The 16,483-nt window shown below is 37.7% G+C and overlaps 1 protein-coding gene across 3 annotated transcripts in view; it reads left to right on the top strand.

Annotated features, from left to right (window-relative positions):
* Positions 1-16,483, top strand: part of gfra2a (GDNF family receptor alpha 2a) — a 90,706-nt gene that overhangs the window by 32,566 nt on the left and 41,657 nt on the right. For all 3 annotated transcript variants that reach the window (XM_039663430.2, XM_039663429.2, XM_089119483.1), the window contains exon 4: positions 11,852-12,257. In XM_039663430.2, coding sequence (XP_039519364.2) covers positions 11,852-12,257 — 406 coding nt within the window. The remainder of the gene's footprint in view (positions 1-11,851; positions 12,258-16,483) is intronic.

The following is a 16,483-nucleotide window of genomic DNA, read 5'->3' as shown; positions in this document are numbered from 1 at the left end:
TAAAATAGGCTAACGATTGCGTCATACCCACGCGACTCTCTGTCGCACAGTAGAGATATTACCGTATGGACAGGAGGAGAAGCTCGCGGGCAATCTGGGAAATGTGGAGGCAAAATTACAAAATAATTAATCAGAATACCTAGCAAAAGTGTCTCCTGCTCCTAGTTTATGGACAGCTCCTACTCACACTCTCCGCTTCTGCATGTTTCGGAAGGGAATGATTCAGATTTCTCATGCCACAGCCACTAGAAGACAGACGGGTTGCTCACGTCATATCTACGTCGTCAAGCTCTGTTTGAGTCTGCGGGTCAGGGACGGAAGTGCTAAAAAAAAAAAATCGGCAAAAACGGGCTTCACTTGTCTCAATGGAGTTCCACTGAGATGGCTCTGTCCACTACTTATTATTGTCTATGGCTTTTCCTTCCATAGACGCACGTAGGCAAACTAGGAAATGAACTTGTGCTCCCTGGGTGGGTCGGTGAAAAAAGGTGGCGTGTTTCGGCGCAAACAATCCCTGGTGCTATTTTGCAGTTCCAGAAAACAATTCCGCCACTGACCAGAAAAAAACTTAGTCTAAAGTCAGTGGCGCGTTGTTCATAATGCTATTTGGCTCTGATTGTTTCATTTCACGTTACGCCCAAACCACACCTATGAATAATGAAGCAATTTTAGACCAACCCCTTTTAAACTTGCGTCGGGTGCAAGAGTCATTTATTCCGCTGTTAAAATAACAACAGCGCCCAAGACCCGCCCACAAAATTCCTTGAACATTGAGACTTGTGTTTCAGATCGTTAAAATAGGGCCCTCTGTGTTCAACTTGATCGATATCAGGCCAGGGCAAAAAAAAATTGTCTGCCTGAAATATGACAGAGCATTTTATGACATGACATAAGACTCTCTTCATGGGTCATTTCAGGTGCCGATGAAGAGTCTATTAACAGGAGAATCTTCTCTCCTGCTTGTTCACTTTCTTTTTCATTTCTTTTGACAAATCCCCCAAGCCTGGCGAGCAGAATACTTTCCAACAGAATAAGCCACTAGAAAAAGAAATGCAGACAAATAGAAGAATTGAAAGAGTAGAATATAAATTAGATGAACCCTTTCAGGCACAGTGGTCTTTGAGAAATCAACTATTATTTTCTCGCCTTTCAATTTGCATTAAAGAAGGAATCTTTCCGTTGTGTGACATTTGCTACCGACATTTTGCCTCACCAAAGTTGGGTGTGCAGTTTCTTTGAGCCTCTGAAAAATCAAAGCTGAACTACTTAGATATTTATTTATTTATTTATTTTTGCAAATATCACTATTAAGTGTTATGTTGCATATAATGGAGAAAAAAAATCATGCTACACATTTTTTTATATAGCAGATTAGGTGGTTTTGCACAGCACACACTGTGCATATAGAGGAAATATATCATATGACAAAATGGTGGTAAGCATTCTGTGTTTGATCAAAATGAGAGATCTTTATTAGATGGTCAAACCATTTTGACTGAAAAAAAAACCCTTTAAAAAAGAAATGTCAGTCAGTGCAGAAATTAAATATACAGTCAGTTCAATGAAGTGCTTTTACCACCTCAATAATGCCTCAAAATCCTGTTTGAAAGAAATTCAGAGACTGTCTAAAATGGTTTGAAAAGAGATTATGGTGGCATGAGACCATAATCTCTGCAGGTTCAGGGAATATTATGATTATGCAGTTTTATTATACTGATAGTGGCTTCCAGATTTACACTAGCTTCAAATCTTTTAGACCAATAAAACAGCATTCAGACTGACAGTTTGAATGACGGCGGCCTCTTTCGTAATGATTTTCGTGCGTTTAGTATCTTCATGTAGTGTTTATTTGCTGCTCTTTGCTGTAATGGAGGTCAACTCTTACAGTCATGGCCAGCATTATTGTCACAACAGGCAGACAAAGAAGGTAATGATAATGTGAGTAGTAAAGCAAGACTTTATGAGCGTTCTGCTCATATTCGGAATCTGAAGTGCACATGAAATCCATGAAAACATATTTTGTGCAAAGGAAACTGGGAAAATACATGAGTGCGATTGACGATTTTCTGAAAATACACCTTACTTCATGCATAATGTAAATACGATATTTAAATATTGCTGTTTATCATTAAAGTAGCACAATTTAGATGCTATTCACCTGTTAAAAATACCTTAATCTTTGTGATTCACTTTGTCTTTATTGCCTCAAGCATTTTTCTATTCTGAGTTCAGCATTGGAAATGATTGGGTATATTTGCCAGGCTAAGTCTTTAGGGGAGATGAAGCGATAGCTACATGTTGCGATGATCTGACAGCATGCAGAGCCAATGATAGCACTGAGTTCCTCACACCTGGCATAGAAAACTTTCTTGAGATTTCTGGCTGAAATTAGAAAAGACACTCTAAAAAATACTATGTTGTTTCAACCCATGTTTGGGTCAATACGGACAAACGTAACTGTTGGTTTAAATTAAAACGTTTAAAATAGGTTAATTAAACCAATGGTTGGGTTTGTCCATATTTAATCCAAACAAGGGTTGAAACAACCCAGCATTTTTTTACTTTACTGAAAATGTTTAGTTCATGTAGTAGCTTATGTTGAGTTTCCAACTTACAAAATGTTGGGTTTTTAGTAAATTTTTTAAAGCAGTTTCATATAATTATTATCAGTTATAAAAGGAAACTTGACTTTAGATTATAATTGTTCTTTTTATTTTATTGAACAAATTGAGAACGATTTGCAACACCGGTGACATCTAACTGACACTTTTGACCATGCGTCTAAATCCGACGCACATGGCAACCTTTAGCGTCAGTAATGCCTGGTTCAGATTACACGATTTTAGCCCGATTTTGGCACAATCTGCTTGACGTAGGGTGTCGTGGGGATTCGTAAACGACAACGGGCGTCAGGATGCAAGATCCAATCTTATCATCTCGTATAGTGTGTCATAGTGGGCGACAAACTACGTTGCGTCTGCGATGCTTCACGACAAAAAGACTAGCATGTTTAATTTTTTTTTAACGGTGGTCCACGACGGTTCCGTCACATGTATGAGGGTGACCAATAGGAGCACAAGCTTTTCCGTATACAACTTTCAAAAATGGTGAAACGAAAGAGAGACGATGGTGCTAACATTAAAACTAAAAGTAAAAATATATAAGAAAACAATATTTTACCTCAAGTTCTCTTTGGAGGATTGACAGCCCATACTTTCCTCTTCGAGCAATCCAGGAACGTGTCAATTGTCAGGTTTTCTTTCTTTTTTTACTTTTTTTCTGAACACAGGACAGCCAATACAACCCTTACCGCTTCATCCATTGTTTGTTTATGTTCACTTCCGGAAGTCACTCGCTACTAGTTCTGCCTTCTCGATGACATCACACACGCCGTTAAAGACGGCATGTGATGACTTGTCAGGAAGCAACGTGTAGTCTGACATGTTAGGAGTCAAAATCGCGTTATCTGACACAGTGACTATCGTAACAGACAAAAAAATTGCATAATCTGACACAGTGACTATCGTAACAGACAAAAGAATCGTGTAATCTGAACCATGCATTAGATGACGCGGGTAAGTTTCGGTCTGGGGTAGGGTTAGGGTTAGACCACTAGGAGGCGCGTCTCATATTGACGCAAAGGTTGCCATGTGCGTCGGATGTTGACGCAAAAGCGTCAGTAAGATGACAACTTGGGGGAGTGTCAATATCAACATACCAACAGCTGATTAGCTAAATACTCAATAAACAATTTCTTAATCAATCATTAAAACATTAAAAAAATTCCCTAAGAAGGGAACGAGATGCTGTGTCCCTTTGCCATACTCCCTGCATTCCGATCGACTTGCTTCGGCGAAATCAAGCTAACACCGGTCAGACCGGATGTGCTTTTATCCTTATCTGGTCATGACGTCACCCGGCTTTGACGCTTACTCTCGCCATTGGACTAGTTGATACAAGTGCTTCAGACACAACCACGCAGGTGCGTTCCCAAAGCGGCATCGACGCTAGGGTTATAGTCGTAACCTGAGATGCTTTCCATATATAATAAAACATAATTTTGTGGCAAAAAACATTCAAGCAGTCTTTTTATATCCTATTGTTTAATATATTTATTTGCTTCGTCACTTTCGTTGTGGGTTTTGGTTCTTTTGCTATTATAGACTGTAAGGACCTTTGAATTAACTTGAAATCATTTGGCGAGATGATATGGAACTGTAATGCGGTCAACACCTCCCTGGGATTACTTTAGCCGTGCATTTACTGGAAAATAATTCCACACGTTAGAATGTTCGTCAACCAATCAGTTTCAACCATTCAACAGCCCTGTAGTATAAAATGTACAGTAAATGTGCAAAAATTTAAATCAAACAGGAGTTTCTGAACTAAAAGTCAAAGGACATACGTTTGACAAAAAAAAATTGATAATGACCCCCTAAAAAACTATTTAAACTAAAGAAATATGAATCACACTTCTAATTTTCAATCTTGAACCATGCATGTATTGATTCAGAACATTACACTATATGAGAACACAAACTTGTGCAAAAATGTAAAGATTATTTACAAGTTATAGTGTAAAACTTAACCTTCAGCCACTGAGACCAATTCCTTCTTTCTCATCCCCCTTCATTCCCTTCAAAGGGAAAACACTGTTAACACCCAACGCAACCTTAGTTCAAGACATTGGTATCTTCTCTCTTCTTCCTATTACCTTACGCATATATTGTTTCTTTCCCCTTTACTGCTGGATATATTAACTGTAAAAGCACATTTGAAAGTCATACTTCACAGTTGCCTTTTTGCCCCTCCAATTGAGAAATCTAATGAGACTTTGTTTACCATGTGGCATCCCTGTCAGCAGGGAATGAGATCTGGTGTGCATTACACAAACAAGCCTAGGTCATAGCCACTGATTATTAAACCAACAACAAGACGCTTTGTTGGTCCCTTTGTGGTCCCTGCTGATGCTAAAAGTTTGAAAGTAAACAGGTTTTAGACATCAGAAATGTCCACAAATCAAACGATTCATATAATGAGGAGTGAAATTTCCCTGGATGTTTTTGAGATAAAAGAGATTATGCTCTAACTTTCAAAACTTCCCCTCAGTTTAAAAAAAAAATAAAAAATAGACAGTTTACAGAAATTCAAAGCAAAAACTTGTTTCGTACATCTGCAATAGATACATTTGAATGCACAACCTCCTACATTTCCACACATCAACACCCATTCTGTGTTTCAGACTATGACAAAAATTTGTATACTGTAACAGTAACGCTTTACAATAAAGTCCATTAGTTAACATTACTTCAAGTTTTAACTAACACAAAGTAACCATGACCAATACATTTGTTAATGCATGTCAATCGTTGTTAACATTAGTTAATAAAAAATATAGTTATTCATTGTGTTTTCATGTTTGTTCCCATTGCATTAACTAATTTTAACAAGATTTTAGGGTAACACTTTATAATAACTGCACACTATTAATCATTAGTTAAGCATGAGTAAACAGTTAATTCATCATTTATAAAACATTAATAGACATTAATATGCAGTTTATAAATACAGCTATACATGTTTTTTTCTTGATTTATAAGCATATCTATAATGCGTTTAATGATTGTATTTTTATACTTTGTTAATGATCAATTAATAATTTCTAAATGAAGTATAGCATTATTTACAAACCAGTTGTTTAAGAGTTGTCAGTCATTCATAAGATCACTTAGAAAGTGTAAGTAAATGTAGTAAATACAGGTAGTTATAAAGTATTTAGTAGTGGTCAGTTAACTATTTTTGTGACCTAATCTAAAGTGAGGACTTATCATGCTTTGTAAAGCATTTATAAAGGCGATTTAAAGACTTGTCAATCTTCTAAACAGTAAAATGTAACAAACACAACGCAGTGATGCAGAACATAGAAATATTTAACAGCCTTTAAAAATGCTTTACAAGGCATGACTAGTCCTCACTTTAGATGAGCTCACGAACATAGTTAACTGACCACTACTAAATGCTTTATAACTACCCAAATTAACCCTTAATTACACCATTAATACATGTTAATAAAGCATTTATTAACACATTAAGTTACCATCACTATATGTCTGAATAATAAGATGTATGAATGTACATTTAAATAGTTTATTAATCATTTACTTACTCGCTCTAAGTAATCGTATGAACCACTGAAAACTCTTAAATAACTGGTTAATAAAAAATGCAATTCTTCATTTAGAAATGATAAATTGATCATTAATAAAGGATGAAAATACAATTATTAAACAAATTATAGACATGCTTTTAAATCAAGAAGAAAGCATTTATAGCTGTATTTATGAACTGCTTATTAATGTCTATTAATGCTTTATAAATGATGAATTAATGGTTTACTCATGCTTAACTAATGATTATTAGCGTGTAGTTATTATAAAGTGTTACCGATTTTAGTAAGTAAATGTTGAAATTAACATCAACAAAGATGAATAAATGCTGTGTAAGTGCAGTTCATTATTGGTTCATGCTAACTAATTTTATAATTATTACCTTATTATTACCACTGTAACAAATGTATTGCTTATTTCTAGTAGTTAATACATTGCCTAATGTTAACTAATGGGACCTTATTGTAAAGTGTTATGTATTTTTATAATTTATAAAAAAAAAAAAAGTATAGAAGAAATGTAATTCCTGAGGTCGGAAGAAGATTGAACAAGGCAATAAAAAGCATATTATAAAGATTTTGTGCGGAATTGTTTTCACTAAAATCATAAGTGAACCTCAGGGACCCATTCTGTTACAGCAGAGCAGACTGAAAAATTTTGGATCTTTCTTTCCATCGCTGCTTTTCTCTCTCTTCCTCTCTCTCCAAAACAAGAATTATAATAGAAGGAGATAATGAGTAATGAGAAGTAAAGAAAGGCTTCCCATTCTCCTCGCAGCAACAGTAGAAGCTAAAGACTTTCTAACGAGCTCACGCACCTCAGAGGAGATTACATCTAAACTGTGGCACTTCTACTAATTGCAATCAGCATAGTCAGTGCCAAGAGCTGTGAATAACCCAGACTGAACCTGCTGTCCCTTTAGCCGTCCATTACACAAATTGTGCAATATTCACACATTATATGCCCGTGTAAGTAGCCTGTGCTAAGTATGAGTATTTGCACATGAAATAAACCCACATGCCCTATAAACTCAAACTAATTCATTCAATTATACTGGTTATCACACAGTATTTGTGACCTTTGGTCTACCAGCAGGTCATTTTTGGTCACAACTTGTTTTGCAGGTTACAGAATTACTGGGCTCCTTCCAGCACTCTTGCTGAGAACAAGAAAAAAAAAAGAAAAAAAAAACTGTAAATCATTTTTATTCCTTTGTCATTTTCCCTTTTTTTTTCATCTCAGTATGGAGTTTTTGTGGCCCAAATGGTTCTCTCCAGAGGAGGTTTATGGTTTTCCATTTCTCTCTGATGCCAAATAAAATTCCAAGTGTCATTTGTTGTCACAAATGTAAGAAACATATTGGTTGAATTCGCTAAAACCGTTGCACCACTTTTGTCATGGATTTTGGGCTACTGCAGATTCCTGTGTTTGATATTTGCAGAATATCTGAACATCTCCCAATATTTTGTCCCATTTCCTTCTGTTCGGTTGCTATCCCTTCTTTAACCAGGCAAATGTTTGTGCATGCTGAGCGCAGTCTGTGCTGCAGCATCCTCTGACCTCCAGATGCTGGACGCTTTTTTTATGTACATTCTCGCCAACCAATTTCATACCTCATTTACGGCTTCTTCCTCCACTGTGAGACACACCTAAAATTGCTCTCTCACAAACACACACACACATGACAAGAGAGCAAGGACTTCTGAATCAAATTTAGAAACACTCTAAAACCACACAGTATTTTTAGACCTGGGTAACCTGTGCTTGCCGCATATTCAGAACATTGCAAATGGCTTTTGTTGATTGAGAGTAAGAACTTTTAAAGGGTTATTACTATGGGAACACAAGATTGCACCAAATACTGGATATTTTCTCAACCTCGTTATTTTAAAGGATACAGTGAATTAAAGGGGCTCAGACTAAATAGCTGTAGATTGCACTGCAAAATAATGTTCTTATTCAGTGTTTTTGTCAAATATCTAATAGAAACCATCTAAACAAGATAAAACAATATTGATATTATTGTTAATATATAGTTAGGGCCATGCAATTTGCAAGCAATCACATCATTACCACATGACATGACCTGTAAACGGATTGGCTTCTGCTGATCATGCAGCCAATGAGATTGTTTGCTGAACATTTAGATAGTCTGGTTCAGTGTTTGCTGTAAGCTAGTCCTGTAGCACACTAATAAAGTTCCTCTAAAACCCTCCACCAGCTATTGGATTTATGGATGTAAATTTATGCAGCAGCAGCAAATGAGCAGACAAGGGTTTTTTTTAAGACTGAAGACTTTAGACAGCAGGCAGAGTGAAGGGTGAACCAGTTCAAACAGGCAGGGCCGATGACATGTATGACCACTGAGACCCTCAGTAAGATACCGATTACGTGAGTGCTATAGAGGCAGCTCTGAAGGAAAGACCTGGCAGGAACACAAGAAAATTCGTCTCAGATATTGCACCAGTCTTGCTACCAGCTAGAGGCTCACAGAACCAGAGGCTTGACACAGGGGTTCGATAGCAGCACCAGTCAAGGGAACTCAGGATACAGGGCAGGAACACACAGACTCAGACAGGATATAGCAACAATTAAGAGAACCAAAATTAAACTAATAAGATCAGTGACTAGAGAAACAAAAAATAGAGAAATAAAAATAACCGTAGCAAACTAATGAAACTGCAACGCATTCTCACCCCAAGCCGTCACCTTTGACCATGCATCAATATTTGACGTTTTAGGCGCCCTTTAGCGTCAGTAACATGACGCGATCCTACGGCGTCATCTAACTGACGCCAAAGGAAAGCGTCAGTTAGATCAGTGTTTCCCAACCCTGTTCCTCGCGGCACACCAACACTGCGTGTTTTCTTTGTCTCCCTAATCAAACACACCCGATTCAACCCATTAGCTCATTAACCCACCTGATTATGAGCTGATGGGTTGAGTCAGGTGTGTTTGATAAGGGAGACAAAGAAAACACGCAGTGTTGGTGTGCCGCGAGGAACAGGGTTGGGAAACACTGAGTTAGATGACGCGGTTAGGTTTAGGTCTGGGGTGGGGGTAGGGTTACACACGATCCTAGGGTGTCATCAAACTGACGCTAAAGGGCGCCTAAAGCGTCAGATATTGAAACATGGTCAAAATGCTTCCAAGGCGTCAGTTAGGTGACGCCTTGGGGGTGAGAATGGGCTGGAAACTAAGATTTAAAGAAAAATGGAATTGCAAAAGAAAAGCAAGAAACTTGACAAGACTTGAAGAAAATAACTAAAAAATAAAATTCTAAAAGAACTCAAACTAGATTATAAAGCACAAAATCTAAAACTACACAAAACAGAAGCAGAGAAAAACAAAATAGCAACTAGGATACTCTGATACTGGGAATAGGATTTAAAAAAAAACTAAAAAAAACATTTATACAACAAATCAGGAGAGAGTAACAATTTAAAGGGACCAGAGCACATGAGGATCAGGTGAGCACAATTAATCAAAACAAGGACTGGGCGGGACTAAACAAGGGGGCGGGACATGAGGCACACATACATGGCAAACACAAACAAAGACAGAGCCATGTGCTCAAACACAAGACAAACTTAGAAACATGAAACAAAGACAACACAGACAAGGAACCCTGAGGTCATGTCTGTGTATTAGCAACTTGCTCTGCAGCGATAATCAACAGCAGCAGCAGTGTAGCAGATCTTTGTCTTCCAAGACCAAATGAACATTGCCACATTCAATAACAGGCTAAAGCCATTCTGACAGATCTTTTTTATATTGTTAAGCTGACGGAATTTGATTTCACATGTATATAACAAGAATATTTTGGGGTATTTTGGTAGTTAACAAAAATAACAATTGATATGCAAACATATCAACATGGTTGTGTGTATTTTTAAATTCAGAGAGGATCAGTAAATGCACTTCTGGTGTTTTTTGTCCTCTGGAAATGAATCTTTTAAAGCCTAAAAAAAACACCTTGGGGAGTAAGGTTACGAGGAAGAGGGGTTTCATGCATTGATCGCACTTGTTACAAATTGTATTGATTGATTGCATGCAGGAGTCCCTGTTGTATTTAACTGTAGTGATACTTGAGATCATAGGCAATCTTATTTCAAATATCTGACAAATGCTTGTATTTGCTTCTAGCAGGGATGGCTATGGTAAAATCACGAGTCTAGATCTACATCACATGTATAAATCTGTAAGACAGATGAGTATGGGCATGTTGGAATCTTTAATAAGTTAGGATATGTTTGATGTAAACATTCCCATGTCTTATTAATGTCAGGCTTCTGAACATGTGTTATTAATCATTGCTTTGTAAATACAAGACCTCTGATCAATGATGTCTACTCTGAAACCAAGATTAATCCCAACAAACATCAAAATAGTCATTAATATCAATCAGTTTCAAAATATCTTCAAAGGACTTCATGAAAATCTCTAATGTTTTCTTGAGTCGTTTGCTGCCATAACACAAGGTAATTTATATGCCTACTCTCTTTTTATTTACATAAATATTATATGTCCACTCATTTAGAGTAAACAGTTCAGACATTTAGATCATTAGCACTTTATTCATAAGTTAAAAAAAAACTACATTCCGAGTGAAATTCATATTTTGCTCTCCACAAGGGGTCTTATAAACCATCTGTTCTCAAAGTTATACCAACACCCACTGGGTTTTATTAGTTTCTCTCCCGCTCTCTCTCCAATCACCAGAGCTGCCGTCAAGGCTAGAGACGCCATTAGGACAACATATCAATGCCGACCTTCATACACTTTTAGAGGTCCAGAACTTCCCCACAGTCTCCAGTTGATAGTTCCCCAATCCCCTGAATGCTTCGTTCAGAAGCCTTCAACTGAACAATTACAGACGTCGCACAGCTGGATACGTGCCCTTGTTTCCCTTTGCCCACTTTTTCTTTATCTTGAATGTACTTATCGGAGTGTGCACAGTATATAGATTACTCGAGGTTTCAATAATGCAAATGTTTCAGTAGGGTTTTAGATAATACACTTTTGGTTTTAGCAAGGGTACAGCTAATGTTTCATGTCCATTCTTTTGTCAGGACCTTGTTCAGTCAAAGGTCAGGATTACATTGGATAATCCACAGCAAACGTGCATTGCCCATTCAAACTGATAATAATAAGATGTTTCTTGAGCACCAAATCAGCATATTAGAATGAACACATTTTAGACTGGACTAATGGCTACTGAAAATTAAGCTTTTTTAAAATTCAGTACGTGAGTGTGTGTGTGTGTGTGTATATATATATATATACATATATTGGAATTGGAAGCATATAATTAAATCGCTAAATAAGGATTTTTTTTACAAAAATTATTATTATTATTGTTATTAAAAAATGTAAAAATGCAGGATTATGTTTAGGGGGATTATGGTTATGGGATAGACAATATCATTAGCCCAGAAAAAAAAAAAAAAAAAACATCTATGGAAAGTTCTCTAATAATTGGTGTGAGAGTGTTCTGAAAGCATCCCCTGTTGGGACATTGAGTTGGAATCAGATCAAAGAGCTCATTGTTGTGCTGGAGTTGTCCAATACATCTGTGCAACTCTTTTTTTCTTATGCACACCCACTCTCGATTCCCCTTTCACTCTCCTTATATCAGTCTCACAAACACAATCTCACTTGTCTTTCCTGCTCTCCTCTCCTAGGCATACATTCTGGCACAAGTAAAGGCCAGCCACACTGCTCAGATCCCAGCCGCACATGCAACCCTTGTCTGGACGCCACCAAAGCTTGCAACCTCAATGAAAACTGCAAGCGTCAGCGCTCCAACTACATCTCCACCTGTACCCGTGCGCAGACTCAGGGCCAACAACCCTCACAGTCTCAGTCACAGGACAGCTGCAACAGAAAGCGCTGCCATAAAGCCTTGCGTCAGTTCTTTGAGCGCGTCGACACGCAATACACCTACGGGCTTCTCTTCTGCTCCTGCAAGGACCAGGCCTGTGCTGAGAGGAGGAGACAGACCATTGTACCCTCTTGCTCATACCTAGACAAGAGCAAACCCAACTGTCTTCAGTTACGCAACACCTGCCGCATGGATGTACACTGCAGGTAGGCAAGTCAACGCGTTTTATAATGTAGTCCTGAATTGAACTGACATTTCCTCATTTAGCATATGCTTTTATCTAAAACCACTCACCATAGATAGAAAAACAAGTGATTCATCCAAAGATGCATTTTCCAGAAATCTGTAACTCTTGAATCTTTATTTATAACCACAGCTTTACCACAATGTCGCCATGGAACAGTGACCACAAACTTATTACAGGGAAAATCCCCTTGGAGCTGGGGTTTCAAGGATAGGTCATCCAAAAATGAAAATTCTGTCATTACTTGCTCCTCTTAATGTCATTCCAAGTCCCCCCAGTTGAAAAAAAAGGAAATTTTAATAATGTGTTTTGCTCTTTTACATGGAATTACAATGAACCAATACATTATAAAGCTTCACAAAGGACGTAAGTAATTCAGACCAGTTGTGTGCTGGTTTTGACATTCTCTGCATTGTTACCTATAACATTTAAGTCATTATTCACTGAAAATCTTAAAAAAAATAAATTATATGGCTTATAAATGGGTTCATAAAAGTATTTTCGTTACTATATATCATGCTAATTTTACACAAATATATATTCTTTAACAATCCGTTTGACTTAGATTTTTTGAGACAGAAGTTATTCACTTTCACTTTCAACTGTCCAAGATAATCTACAAAAACTCAACTCTTAGGTTGTAAGGATGAAAGAAAGTCCCATGGTTTGGAACATATGGATGAACTGTTCCTTTAAATGCTTTACTCAGGGGCATTAGTAGTCTATATGTGCTGTGCTCAAAGGCTCAATGGTTTTGGCCCACAGCTTACTCTTTGCTGAACCAGCATCCTTCCAGTTTACTGCTCTCATTCTTTAACCACTACAGCAAACAAGAAAACAGATGCTACATTTGAAGAACCTGTTAAATTGAATGTAAAGTAAATATTTTGATATGTATTTAAGCATTTACCTTGCATTAATTTTCCACTATTTTTTTTAGGTTTTTCCCAAAGCATTTAATGTTGCTTTGAAATTAAAGTCTGCTCTTTCCCTTCACCATATTCTATTAGTGCCTTGAGCCTTCGCCAGGAATGTAATTGCAGACATTTTAAGAACCTTCTTAGAAACAGAAGAGACTTTCTGCTTAATTGACAAGACAGTGTTCAATTAGGCTGAACTGAACTTTAGTACATCACTTTTACTGTGTTTCCCTGTGATTTAATAGCCAACCATTTTATTAATACAAGCCTATCCACTACCACTTACCAGTGGACCATTGCTGGATTACTTCGTCAATACCGGTCAAGAAATCAGGGCTCTGTAAAATTGTTTCCAGATTAGTAGTTTTTTTTTTTTTAAGTTGCTGTGTTTATTTATTTTAGATTATTTTGTTAAAATTATCTTTTAAAAATGTTTAATGGCTTCAAATATTTCAGCAGTCTATAGTGTTTTTGCGATCTATTGCCATTTTCCTGTGCAATGGGTGGGTTGGATGTGTATATGTCAGTCCCTCCAGGATTTCACGATTTTTTTTTGTGATTTTTGCGATCAAAATGACTGATTTTGTGGTGGTAATTTCCAAAAATTTGTGAAAAAATTTGCGATTTTTACCATAATAATTCAGTCCTTCCAGAAAAACGCAGAGTTTTTTGTGATTGTTGCGGGCAAAATTTGATTGATTACGCGGCCAGTTTTCTTTAAAAATGCGATGGAATATGCGGGATATTTATACAATTTTATGCGATGAAATTGCAGGAATTTGCAAAAATTGAGGGAACTTGCAAAAATTGCAGTTTGATGAAAAAGAGAAAAAAAGTGATTCCCCCAACATCCTGTTCTCACTAGGCTAATGTAAGAGTCATTTCTTATTACTTCCTTTGATAAGCAAGCATACTACATCATAGAAAGTGCTGGGAATATTTAATTTCTCATCTTGTTTTATTTCAGACTGTAACGAGTGTAAATAAGGTGTGGCCCCTTTAAGAGCTGCGCGCTCCCTGTTGAACTCTCTGCAGTGTTATATGTGCGCCTCGAACCCATGTGTGCGGGTAATTTCTGTTTGATGCTACTTATTTTATCTTATGTTGTTTATTAAGTAACGATGTGACGGTAGAACGTGTGACAGACAGTTATACGAGATGTCAATCGCTTCCGTGAGTCTGGCGTCGCGTAATTGCGTCACTTCATAACGTTCCCATGGAAACAGGGGGAAATGGCTGCTCTTGTGTGAAGCAAACGCAACATTTTTCAACTTTCTGCTAAGATACATGTGACTTTTTTTGCAACGAAAATGCGAGGATTATGAAATTATGCAAACCCCGCATATTTTGCACGGAAATCGGCAATTTATGCGGCGAAAGTGCGGCATATTTGAAAAAATGCGGCCCCCGCAAAAATATGCGGACTTTGGCTGATTTTGCATTGAATTCAGCGATCGCATAATCGCGTTTTTCTATTAGTATTAGTATCTATTAGTATTAATTTGTTTTAATTCAACATTTGGTGCACCGAAGGAACGTAACCCTGATCATTCACAAGCCTGAAAGAGTCATGCTTATTATATGCAAATTACAGAAGTGGCATCGAACATGTATTTTGCTTTTAGTCCAAAGATGCTGTGAAGCATCATGGTGCTTAATCCGTGCTGCGCTGGAAGATGTGGGTAGATGAGCAGTTATCTGTAATTCTCGGCAATGTTGCAGAAATAGCCATATAGTGTGAACAGCTGATATGTTGGAATATTGCATTTCAAAGAAAACTATTCATTCGATATGATACATGTTAATGTCTTTTTACAGACTGAGACAATTTGGCCTTGTAATGTTAACATGGCCTTTGGTTGTAATTTTCATTTAGCAATGACTGATAGGTTCATTGAACACATATACATAACCAAATGATCGCTGAAGCATTAATGCCGACAAATTATAGCCTATGAAAACTCCCTTGAACGATTGAAAATAAAGGACACACATGCAAACATTACTTATAGAACAGAACACACTGTTCCTGTTGTTGCTTTAAAATAAGTGAATGCGTAGTTCAAATGCTCAATCTTGGGAATCATTTGTACTGCATATTTCCCTGCAGATTTTTTACTTTGAAGCTGCAAGAAAACACTTTGAAGGAAAGATCAGAGATATAAGCTAACTAAGGATATGAAGCAGCATTAATGAGCATTTTTAAGAAGACTGATTTGTTCTTGTGTGGATGCGCTATGTTTAACATTAGTGCTCTGCTGGACCCGATGTATGCGAACAGTCATAGAGTCTAGAAGACTGCAGAGGATGGACATAAATCTCTTCATTGCTCTGTGTTTTGGTGTGGAGGCACGTCTGTGGAGGTGTTCATGTGGGTGTGTGTTTATGTGAAATAGAAAGACAGATAACGTAGGCGAGAAAAAGCATTTCCTCCTTCTTGTTAACTGCTTTGTGTTTAGGATCAATGAATTGCGACAGGATTTATTTTTTTACCAATGCCATGCAAACCAATAGTGCTGCCAATCACATGTATAAAAAATAATTACAGTAAATTAATTAATTATTTAATTAAATAAGTTATCAGGATTTTACAAATCATAATCACTTATGAGAGGCTCTCTCGCACTGTGTAATATCTTACACTAGGGGAAAACCTCTTTTCCACAAGATATTGAAACCAAAAAATATCCTCAATTTTGAATTATTGTAAAAAGCGTTGCGGCAGCATGCAGACATAGGCAAGACGGCTTGCATGCCTATTGGCTGTCCTGCGGCAACTGCTGCAGCCTATCAAGAGAGCCCCTTGGGGACGTCAGATCCAATGGAAGACCTTCAAGCCCACTACGTCATGTCCCGCCAAGACAGTTGTGGCCTGGGTCTATAAATACAGCTTGATGGGCTGATATAATCTGATTTCAACTTTTCAGCGAAGCTCACGTATTGCTGCACCCGTCTGAGAGAAGCTTTCTGTGGGACAAGCCTTTGCATCTAAAGCCGCTGGCCTTCATCTCGTTGCCTTTAGTCTGCACTTACGCCCACTATAGTGCCGCGCCGTAAAAGCGCCGTACTCAGCGGGTACCCGAGCCTTCTCCAGCCTGTGAAAGCTCACCAGTTGGCCTGTGAGCTTCACCAGCTTCACTCGAGTCGCTCACCGACGGACAACGGCCGCTGTCCGCCTTACGCTGCCGCTTCCACCATTAATGACAAAGAGATAGCTGCATCTGTGGAGAAGGCCAGCTGCTCTATCCTGGCGCCACACAGTGAGGAT

The sequence above is a fragment of the Pimephales promelas genome, chromosome 14 (assembly GCF_988280905.1).
Source record: "Pimephales promelas chromosome 14, fPimPro1.hap1.1, whole genome shotgun sequence".
Taxonomy (NCBI): Eukaryota; Metazoa; Chordata; class Actinopteri; order Cypriniformes; family Leuciscidae; genus Pimephales; species Pimephales promelas.
The sequence above is the reverse complement of the archived record's forward strand: the minus strand, read 5'-3'. Positions and strand labels throughout refer to the sequence as shown.